The sequence below is a fragment of the Limulus polyphemus genome, unplaced genomic scaffold, assembly GCF_000517525.1.
Source record: "Limulus polyphemus unplaced genomic scaffold, Limulus_polyphemus-2.1.2 Scaffold707, whole genome shotgun sequence".
NCBI lineage: Eukaryota > Metazoa > Arthropoda > Merostomata > Xiphosura > Limulidae > Limulus > Limulus polyphemus.
Genome location: NW_013666317.1, coordinates 313,427 through 325,537, shown reverse-complemented (window position 1 = coordinate 325,537; position 12,111 = coordinate 313,427). Strand labels below are relative to the sequence as shown.

At 30.4% G+C, this 12,111-nt stretch overlaps 1 protein-coding gene across 1 annotated transcript in view; it reads right to left on the bottom strand.

Annotated features, from left to right (window-relative positions):
• The window catches only part of LOC106460096 (E3 ubiquitin-protein ligase HUWE1-like), a 165,843-nt gene that overhangs the window by 117,656 nt on the left and 36,076 nt on the right, over nucleotides 1-12,111 (bottom strand). The window contains 4 exon segments of the mRNA XM_022386717.1: nucleotides 458-558; nucleotides 6,974-7,073; nucleotides 7,191-7,262; nucleotides 11,089-11,211. Of these exon segments, the coding sequence (XP_022242425.1) occupies nucleotides 458-558; nucleotides 6,974-7,073; nucleotides 7,191-7,262; nucleotides 11,089-11,211 (396 nt within the window).

Below are 12,111 nucleotides of genomic sequence, written 5' to 3'. Positions count from 1 at the left end.
CTAATTTTTAAAGTATCAAAATTGAATTTTTGTTCAATAAAAATCTTTCAAATGCGACTGTAGCTTTTTCCTCCCCAAAACTTTGTCTTCAAAATAAGGGTGCGTCTTATACACCAGTGCGTCTTATATTCCAAAAAATACGGCATATCCCTTCCTCATGGCATCATGGATGCTTCTAACTTACCTGAAAATACCTCTGAGGACACAGATAGTGGCCAACTCAAAAGTGGTTTACCAGTATTTGTTCAAAACTTAGTAGCATGCATCGCTTTAACATATTTCAAAAAAGGGTAAATACAATCTCAATGTACTTTTAGGTATTTTAGATTTCTTATCACATGATAAGTTAGGAACAATAGCTGCACAACATAAAACAGTCTTTAAAAGTCCCTTTACTTTGGAATAAATAACAATAAATTTTACCAACATTACAACTTTTCAAACAAAAAAGACTTACTATTAGACTCTGGGTCTTGAGCTCTAGGACATCTACAAGTTCTTCAATGAGTCCATTATAGAGTAAAGATGTTACGTTATCCTGGATGGCATTACAATACACTAGAAAAGTAACAAGTCTCATCCTTAATATCATTCCCAATCACTTTGGGGTGTGTGTTTGGGCACATATTGATGGTAACAGCTAATTTTCATGTTTTTGTGCTAGAATAACTCTCTCAACAGACAGGTCAAATGGTGCATTTTAGTTATTTTCAAAATTTAATTAAAGAACTTTATCATCATTGTATGTCAAAAAAATTGGCATCACACCATAATTTATAATTTAATTCCAAATATGTTTTTTTGTGTGTCATATAGCATGTTTTCTTGTCTTGTTGCTTAGTTTATATCTTATTATGCCTACCATACATCTATAGTAGTTAGCAATTTAGAAACTCAAACTTCAGACATTTATAAGCTAGAATACAAATTAAGAACCTCCCACCTTTGATTTGCTGAGATATTAATAAATGTTACAAACCTACTCACTACTCCATTCTTTTGAAACCTCTCGTCTACTCACGCCTACTTCTCTAAAGTACAAGTTTATAACCAATAGAAAGAGTACTTTCCAAACTACATAAATCTGACAAGTCATTTGTAATTGGCTTGTAGGAGAAACTTGTAAATAAGTAGAAATTTTGAAGAATATTGAGTTAGTCATTGCCCTAAACAGAAATGAGAACTTTTTAAATCCACATATAACTTAGTTAGAAAGCCAGATAAATTACAGTGGTTTTGTGTGTACCAGCATGTTATTTAGATTTTTTTGGTTTTCTAAAATGCATCTTTGAAATCTACAAAAATTACAATAAACTCTGTAGGAAAGCTCTGATTATTGCACTGAACGAGCACAGTTGCTATTAACTCTATCGAATTTGGTGTCACATAAACAGGCTAATGGCAGGAGCAGTAATTCATTGTTTTATGATCGGTAGATTTCTACTTCAACTGCTAACAATAAACACATTTGAAAAATTTGTCAAGGGAAGCAATTTGGAACTTCGTGGTCAATATTTAAGAGGATAAAACAGTATTACTCACTTTATTTTACATTTTCCAACCTTTAATGTTTTATGGTGGTTACAAGGGTGGTCAAATTGACTGACCCCATACAAGGTTAGGGTAAAGAAAATAACAGATATATAATTTTCTGAGAAATAAAAAAGCTTAATACTTATTTGGGAGGTTTCAAAGATTATGCAAAGAAATTTGAAGAAAATGTCTTTTTAATCTTAATCTGAAAATCACTTTGCACTTGAAGCAATCAACACTGACTCCATATATTCAGACATACTTTTAGTAAAAATTTTGAATTTTAAATTACAGAAGAATTGTAATGTTTACTAAAATCTTTAAAAACTTTGTGAAGACACACAAATCACGTTAAAAGTTACATTATGGAAACTCCATTAGTAACTTTGGGGTCACGTGGTCAATGTAATCCACCAATGCAGTGACAAAGGAGATAAAGCAGTACGATTTTATTCTGCCTACTTATTATTACAAATTTGAGTGAAAAAAAAAAAACACACACACACACACACACTTAAAATGGTTTTATAACAACAGGGATAAACTGATTATTATTTTCTTGACATTTCAATCAAACTTGTGATTCAAGATGAAGCTGTTTATACATGTTTTGTCCTTTCATGTTTTCTCTTAACCCTTTCAAGACAATGCACTTTCTAAACTGTGATTGTTACTGAGTTACATTCAAAATTTAATTAAACCACTTTACTATCAATGTATTAGATCATCAAGAAATTAATGTTGCATTCTGGAACACTTTCATTAACCACCACCCCAAAAAACGTACATCACGTATAATAGTTGAATGAATCAACTAAACGTCATGTTAGTGTAGCCTACATAAAGTGTAAAGTTTAGTATGGTGATGGCACACAATGAGACATATTCGGCATGTAACGCTGTTTGAATACAAGAAAGGAAACAATGCCTCTGTAGCCACAAATAATATCAAAGAAGTTTATGGAAATGTTATGAACATTCGTAAGTGTTAACAATGGTTCAGCAAATTTTGTTCAGGTGACTTTAGCCTTATGTACTGTGATGGCAGGGGCCAACATGTTGGAATTGATATTGATGCTCTGAAGATGCATGTTGAGTCTAACCCAAGGCAACACACTTGTGAAATGACCCTGAAATTGCATGTCTTCCATGAAACAATATGTAAACATCTAAGGAATATGGAAAAACTCCACAAAGAATGTGTTTGGGTGCCTTACGAACTCTCTGATGATCAAAGTTTCCAACGTGTGAACGTTGCTTTGTCTCTTCTGGCGCGCAATGCGCATGAACCATTTTTGGACAGAATTGTCACTGGTATGTAAAATGGATTCTCTATTCGTATAGTAAACACCAAAAACAATGACTCAGTCCTAGACAAAAACCACTTCCAACCCCAAAACCTGGACTCCATTCACAGAAAGTGATGCTTTGTATTTGGTGGGACATCTAAGGAGTAATTCATTTCTAACTTCTGGAAGGTGTTAAAGAGGACATCGAAATATTCTTTGCTTCAAACCCAAGTGATTTCTTTAATCAGGGCATTAACAAGATGATTGCAAGATGAAAAAATATCATCAATAAGAATGGAGACTATTTCATTTAATAAATGTTTTATTTTGATAATCAAGTTGTTCCGGTATTTTCGTCTAAAAATAAAAAAGCGACAATTTATTTATGACCTAATATTTTAATAAGATTATTATCATTGAGTATGTTATAACTGACAAGTTTTATATTATCCAAGTCTTTTGTCAAATTCCAAGAACTATGTTGTAAAAGTTCTCCCCACCATAGAAGCCATGCTCACTTTCAAAGTCAGAAAGAACTGTTGCTTAGCAACAATTAGATTTGTATGGCATGCTTGTAACCAATAGAAAAGTAGATTTCACTGTATATTCCCATACATTAGCTATAATACCATATGATGTAACCATTGACCATGATGACATATAACCACAAAGTACACTGTTGGAGATCGTTGTCCCTAGCACTTCGCTATTTTTTCTTGCCTTATATATATTAGTTTAATACAGTTAAATTACATTTAGATTTTACTTTTATATTTTAGTTAATTATGTATTATTTGTGTTTTAAAATTCACATTTGAAAGGTTTAATAATTTTTATAAAATAAGCAAAACTTCACCTTGCTCATCAAGGTTTAAAATTCCAAACAAATGCAAACCATTTGGTCGGAGGCTAAAGCATCTCTGTCGATGATAATGTAATATGTCCTGAGAGCATCCATTAACATGTGTCGACATAAATAATGAACGATAAAGAATATGAAAATAAAATAAAACATGAATAAAATATAAAGATTTTGCATATGACCCAAAGAAAATATTTTAAGTAAGAATATTCAATGAAGACTGAAAAAGTATGTACATATTTCTATTTCAAAATTTTAAATATTTCATTGTACTGTGCAGTGATGATAATACCCAAGAGTTAGTAATATGGTAGAGATAATGGAAAATCTATATACTACTAAAACTCTGAGATTGTTTGTCTGTAATTAAATACAGCAAAAACGGCACATAATAGCACCATATTTGTAATGAAATGAGAATAGAAACAGAATAAAACAAGTTTTGTTAAAAACGTGCCATGGATTACTGAGTTAGCGCCATTTTTCGGGTCACTTTTATGAACATTTCTAGATGAATTTAGGTACACTAGATGGCGCCACATATCGGTTTATCTATATACTACTAATACTCTGAGATTGTTTGCTTGTCTGTAATTAAATACAGCAAAAACGGTGCACAATAGCACCATATTTGTAACAAAATGAGAATAGAAACAGAATAAAACAAGTTTTGTTAAATATTGAAATTCGCTTGAATTCTTCATAACCTCTGAATGGGTCCAACTGTTATTACTATGGTGTATATTAGAGACCGTGTGATAAGAAATAATTTCAGGTCACTTTTATGAAAATTTTTAGCATGAGTAATTTTACATCACAAAATAATTTTGGGTCACTTTTATGAAAATTTCTAGCATGAGTAATTTTACATCACACTACCGTTCGTGCTCTTTACAATACATCTTACTTTACTTTTTTGAAAAATGAAATGGTCTTTCCTTTTATTCCCGATCAACAATCAAATATCTTTTCTTGAATTATGAATAACACGAATGAATTGAAATATTTAACTAAATTATCTCAAAATAAACCTTCATTTCGTTGCAATATTGAAATTAGCTTGAATTCTTCATAATCTCTGAATAGTGGGTGATCCAACGGGTCACGGTGTTCTAGTAAAATATAAACATTTACCTTAAAAAAACACTTTTGATATTCATTTAGAGGGGTTCTAGAGCAAATATAGCCAAACGCTGAGGTCCCTACTCTAGACAATGTACTGAGCTTATTTTCTATTTCATACCATACAAATATGTACCATTGTTAATTTTTCTTGGCCTAGTTAGCTAAACAGCAGAAAATCGGCTCTTTCTGTTTGTTATAAGCATGCAATTTAATTTAAACCAGTCATTTAGCAACGGAGCCTCTACTTTGAAAGTGGGTGTATCTTATCAACTCTGGAATTTTCAATGGTCTTTTCTGCAACTCTAGTTCTAGGAAAGTCGAAATCATGTCGAAAGATCTTCTATGCAATATACTTTGCCCATCTGATGAAAGGCAAGTCTATAGTCTATAGAGATTCTTAATGGTCAAGATATGTGCTGAAGTTTTAATTATTGTTCTAGAGGTTTCTTTTGAAATAAAGGAATAAAAACTTATATAACATAAAACTCATTTCTAATGTACTTAATAATAATAATTTCATTAAAATACATTTTATAGTAAAGTGGTTTAATCAAGTTCTGAATGTAACTCAGTAACATGTGCAGAATGGGGGTTTAAATCATGGCATCTTTGCCATGGAGTTAAAGATATTTTTGACGGTTAATATTTATTATAAAACTTTATTTCCCACCTAATGAATCAGTGACTTATTATAATTATTTTTTTTGCTTTGAGGTTGTACAAGCACATATAAAATACTTTTATAGAAAGAAAATTTATGATAATCTTGAGTATTTTATAAAATAAACTGAATAATCACTGCTAAATAGGTTTTTCTCCAACTATACTTTCCACAAGGAGTTTCTCAGTAAGTACATCAAATATAGTACAATATGTTGGTATGCACACAAGTGTAACTATGGTTTATAAAGCTAGACAATACAGGTGTTCTAGTTCAACCATGTACATTACGTATGGAATGTTACCTGCTGTTAAGAATTCACCTGTGATAAATATACATGCCAAACTTTTTAATTCATTTTAAAAATATGATCTGTTTATCCCAATGCACATTTTCAGAAAATACATCCAAAATAATGGAAATGAAAGCCTTAATTCTTCTTTTCCAATTTCCTGACTTTTTCAATAATTTCAAGACCCATACAAACCCTGAACATACAATAACCTGAGGTAAAATGGGTCCGAGTACCTTAACAACAACAAAAAAATCTTACAATGAATACACAGTATTTTAAAATACACTAAGCGGAATTTAAAGAAGCATAAAACTTAAATTAGAATAAAGGTGAGCTGTATAATACAATTAACTGGTAACTGGCTGCAATACCAATTGGTGCTGATTGCTATGAAAACAAACGAGGCAAGGAACTGAGCTATTATTTTTTACGTCTGTGTTGGTAAAGTACTCAAACTTAAAATTAACTAATAAAATCAAGCACAATTTAAGCAAGAGTAGAAGACTGATGTTACAATTCACACTAATTATGGACTGTATAAAAAAAAATTTTCTAATATTATTCAATTTCTTAAAGAGGCAACATACCAGTAATATTTCTTAAATAATTTCATTTTGATGATGGCTAAAGATCTCCAACAAACGAATTAATGGGAGGAGCTACTTGGGTGTTGACTGCTGAACCATTTTATATTATGTTCTGTGTTTGTGAAGTATTTTGTTTCATGTATTCAATACCCTGTGATGCTTAAATAATAAAAATTGAAACAGAAACATACAAATGAAACATCTACAATTCTACTTCATTAATCAATTCAACACATAAATACTAGTGTGTCTAAATATAAACAAACTGCATCAAATGGATACATAGTTGTAAAATTTTCATGGGGGAGGTGAAGACAAGAATATTCTAGTCGCACACAACACCAAGTTACTGAAGGCTAGCACAGTTAAGTTAATAGGTAATCCATTATGATGGTTTGGTTGGTTAACTGGAAATCAGCAAACTTCAGTAAATCAACAAAACATTTTTTTTCTTCTTTAACAAAATAACCAGTAAGTTCAATTATTATTCTAACTTGAGAACTTTACATTCTAGTAATTTGAGTTGATAAACTCAATTTCACACCCTGAAAGGTTTCTAACATGTTGGGAGGAACTAACAAACTAACACTTTAAAATTCAGTAGTTTAATTAAATATTTACCTAATATTGACAAAGCTTGTAATCTTGCTTGAACACACTGTAACCTTTTGGTATAGTCTGAAAAACTATGTGCAAGCCGAACGTGTGTAAAAAGAAGCATCTGAAAAATAAATTGAAATAATTAATTAGAATAGAAGTACAAATAATCTAAATTGAAAATCCTAAACTAAGTAATAATAACTTTTAAAAGCATAAAACACAAATTAACAAAACATACCTGTTTATTCTGTGGTACAGAGTGTGTGTTTATTAAGTCTTCCATAATCTGAGATGGGTTTTTTCCAAGTATCTGTGTAACGAAAAGAAAACCTTAAAATAAAATTTTAGGGTTGTCTTAATGATGCTGTTATAGTAGTACTTAAAACTGGTTTATTAAGAAGAAAATAATCATCAAGTACCACACAGAAACATGTTTCTTGGTATGCTATAACTGCCAGAAGATAAGAAAAAAACTAAAATATCTGTTTTCGAATAACTTGTTTGTAATACATCTCTATAATAACAATTAAAATGACATATGTATGTTTTTAAAAATAAATTCTAAAATTAATTATAATCAATTGTATGTTGGTTTATTCTTTCTTGAAATAACTTCTTTGTTCACCTAAGTAAAACAAAATTAATGCTTTTGCCACAGGCTCAGTCGAACTGACCGAGTTCATGACCCCAAATTAACCTTTATAGTTTCCATACTATAACTTCTGATATGAGTATCTTCACAAAATTTTGCAAGCTTTCAATAAGCATTAAGTCTTCTGTAGACAAAAAAAAAAGTATTTTCACTAAAAAATGTTCCATGAATATAAAGGGTCAAAGTGTTTACTTGTCATAATTCAAAGTGAATTTCACGTTACGATTAAAAATACTTTTCAGTGGAAAAATCTCAAATTTCATTTGCATGATCTCTAAAATCTTCCAAATAAATTCCAACCTTCTTTTTTTTCAGTAAAACTTTATATTTTGACTGTTATTTTCTCTATCCTAACTCTATACGAGGTTGGTTAATTTGACTGACCTTGTAACCACCAAAATAAATAATAATAATATCGAATTAAAACTACCATTTTTTCTTTGTAGAATAACTTTAAATTGTAATATTTGTTTATCCTAAATAGCTTTAAACTCTAACAGTATATGTCTGTTTATTTTATTGCCATTTGAGTGTGTAACTAATATTCAGCCATAAAATCTGTACATCACTTGGCAAACCCCATTGAATTACATAATGCACAGACTACTTACGAATGTACCTCATGAAAAATTACCATCATTATTATTCTGTATTTCACCTAATCTAACTTTATCTAACCTAAAAAGTTTAAGTTTTGCATTTTAGTTACTCTTATAATAATAACAATAAAGAATACCACAAGAAATAAAGTACTTACCTAGGTCTTTTTTATTTTTTTTGCTGTCGACTATGCTTAACTACTTTTTTTATACTAATGGAACTAATGCACTACATAATTTGTTATTTAATTAAATATTGCAGTAAAGGTTGCAGATTAATAACCCACAAAAAGCAGAAAATGTTCCACAACTACCACAGTGTTTCTAGCTTTCTAACTATGTAACAAGAGCCATTAAAAAAAATTCAGTTAAGCTTGTCGATGTTTGTTTCCCATGGGAATAAAGTTTGAACTGGAAACAAAATAGACAATTCTCTGTAGAGAAAACAATGTAGTAATGTCATTTGATAGATTAAATCCTTGGCTTTCTACTGGTTATCTATATAAATATAACAGTACTGTCTATTGTATGTCCATGTAACTATTTCGCAGAGTGTGGATGGATTTTCAACAAATTGGTATGGAGGTTCATTAGGTCCATGCGGGGGTACATACAAATTTCCAGTTTTACATTTTGCATTTTTTACCGCTACCTCACCCCCTGTGGATGGATCTTCACCAAACTTGGTATGAAGGTTTGTTGGGTTCACGGAGAGATACATACAATTTTTCAGTTTTTCATTTTGTGTTTTGCAGTTTTTATGAGCATTTTTTACAATTACATATAAGGGAATCAACTTTTCATCTCCTAAGATAACCTTTCATTAATTATCCAGGAGACAAGTATGCATCTAGTAAATAACATAGTATTAAATGACAGAGAACTATTGGCAATTTCTGAATGAGATGATGCAACGAGTGGGCTTGGCAAGAGGGTTTAATTTTCTTTATGATCATGTAACCAAATAAGATTGAAAGGTATAAAATTATGCTTTGCCTGAGATAACAATATAATGAGTAATTTACATTAAATTTCATACTTCTTGGAAGGTGGTAAATAAATTAATGAAGAGAGAATACCCTGAGACTAAATGTAACAATTCCCATACTAGAGGAAATCCAGAATTTTTTAAAAATAGTTTTATAAAATTAAGAATTTAAAACCTATATAACATTATAACTGGGATCATTAGCTACAGTTTTATGGCAAGTTTATTTGTATATCATGATAAGAAAGTAGTTTAAGTTTTGAATGTAATTCACTAAAAACTCATGACGTGCAGAAAAAGACCCTGTAGTGAGTGGTAAAGATGTTCAAAAATGTATTTAGTAAAAGCATAAATACAACTAAACATTTTCATAATAGTTTTTTTCAATCCTAACAAAAAAAATTTTTTTTAAAACAAGTTTTTGTTTTCACAACTGAAAATTAAATGTTACAAAATTACATAAAAGTTTGAAACTAACTGCACTCTGTATATTACACTTTTATAAAATCTTAAATCAAGGTTCAATTTTAATGGTCATCTGAGAAGACTAAAAACTTACTAGAACAACAGACTTAAACCTCTGTGTTGCCCAACAGATGACTAGCATCCTGGAACAGACCCTTACTCGAAATAGCATTGCACTCTACTGTATGCTTATCTATGCCCACACTACACATAATGTTGACTCCAATCATCACTCAAAATCATTGCTACATTCCTAAACTACAAACCCCCACAAAAATATCTTTTGGTCCATTTTTATTTTATTTAAAAAATATTGTACTTTGTACAAGAGAAATGTTGGTACAATCCACCAAAAGGGGCTGTAAGTGTTAGGAAGAGTTCCCTTTTGTGATTGACTAATAATGCTGTTTTAGTGACTAAACTTTCTATCATGGACAAGCTGCAAGTACATTTTGTATGGAGTACAACTGAGCATGAATGTCTGTGTGTGATAACACAGTACAGTATATACAGCTCAGTTAGTTATAATACCACACATTTTTTTCTTTTTATGCAAGTTAAAGCTTTTACAGTGAATAAGAAGTATTTTTAAAATAGGCACGATCTTTCGATCACTGATGCAATCATTTTCAAGTACACAAGTTTTAGCAGTAAAAAACATTAAATATTTAAGCTAACACTCAACCAATGTAAAAAAATTTTAACACACACTTAATCAATAAGGAGACTAAAAATAAAACAATTACCACACATTGCACAATGGGCAAGTGAGAATTCACAACGAAAACAAATGCCACTAACACGAACCTCCTTTAGTGAGATTTAATTAATAATATAGATGCTTACGACATTAACTGTCATGGCTGTCTCAACTTCTTACCAACTACGAGTATGAACAACAATACATATCAGCGGTGTGTGTGTGTGTGTGTAGATGTGCAGCACTCAGGCATTGTGTACATATTACAGTATAGTAGTATGTGAGAGAGTTCTGATGCAAGTCTAGTCTTATTACAGGCTGTACATTAGCATGGTTTGGGCATATTTTTCCCAATGTAACAAAATTTCCCGAGAAATAAGGCATCAAAAATTAGTTGAATAAAGATGCAAAATTGCCAACTTTGCATCTTTTGGAAATAAACAAGTAATATAAACATCAAAGTTCTGTAACTGGATCTTTGTACATCAATATTGTTGTACTTTGATCTTTTTTGAAGGTCTATTGTTTTTTTTTTTTTGACAACCGATACAGCCTCCAGGACAACCTTTGATACAGGTCAGGTTGTCCAAAAGACAACCTGGAATTTTCCTTAAAATCAAGCCCTGTAAGTATACCTAGTGACCAGAAAAAAGAAAATACATGTATAAACAACAGCTACAATTAGATTCAGATACAACACATACTTAGTCAAGACTGATGTACTCTACATACCTGATCCACACGATCAATATGAATAAAACAAACATTATTAGGCTGATGTTTCTTCCCTATTCTATCTTCTGACACTTCAGTATAAAACTCAAAATGAAGAGTTGTGGCACTAGCTGGATAACTCTAACAAAAAATAAATAAATAAAACTTTATAATTAATATGGATACTTCTGTAACTGGTCTACTTTTTATAATGTCACATCTTAAACTTTTAGCTTACATAAAATACTTTAATATCATAACTGAAGTGAAGTAGAAATGGATAAAGTATGTTTTTCACAAACTTTACAAAAAAATTACAGCAGAAGTTGATCACCTTTTAATCTAGCAACAAATCAACAAGCTATTAATGTTTGCATCACTTTGTTCTGATTTCTCTGCAAATTCCTGCTGAAATGAGTTTTTTTTGTTTGGCTTTTACATTTGAAAAGAATAGAAAAAAAAAGAGAGCTATCATGACATGTTTAGATCAGAGCCTATGACTTCTCAAAGCTGAGATGTATGCAATTATATAAAGCCATGACAACTGAGAGTGTGAAACAGTGATTGGCAGAAACTGAGAAGACTACATATTATTCAAGTTACATGATTAAATTAGCAATATTTTGTTCAAAACTATTATGATTTTCCACAGAGAAGGGAATAAGTACCATATTATGATGAGAAAGCAAATTCACAAAACTAATCATTTTGCTGGGACCTTGCTAAATCAGCTCAAGTTGGTGTATTTTTTATATTGTTATGTATAAAATTAAATATTTTTATAGACAAAATTTTGAATTAAGTATTTTTTTTTAATTAATTCAATTAAATTTTTATCTGTGATGCTAACGACAGTGATCCTTCAATTAACCCTGGAGAATTAATGTTCACTATAATTCCAAATTTACTATGTGTATTTAAGAAATTTGGTAAGCTTTTAGTAATCATTACAATAATGTTATATGTGTGTTCTTTTATATATATATATATATATATATATATATATATATATACTACTACACACACACACACACACTACTA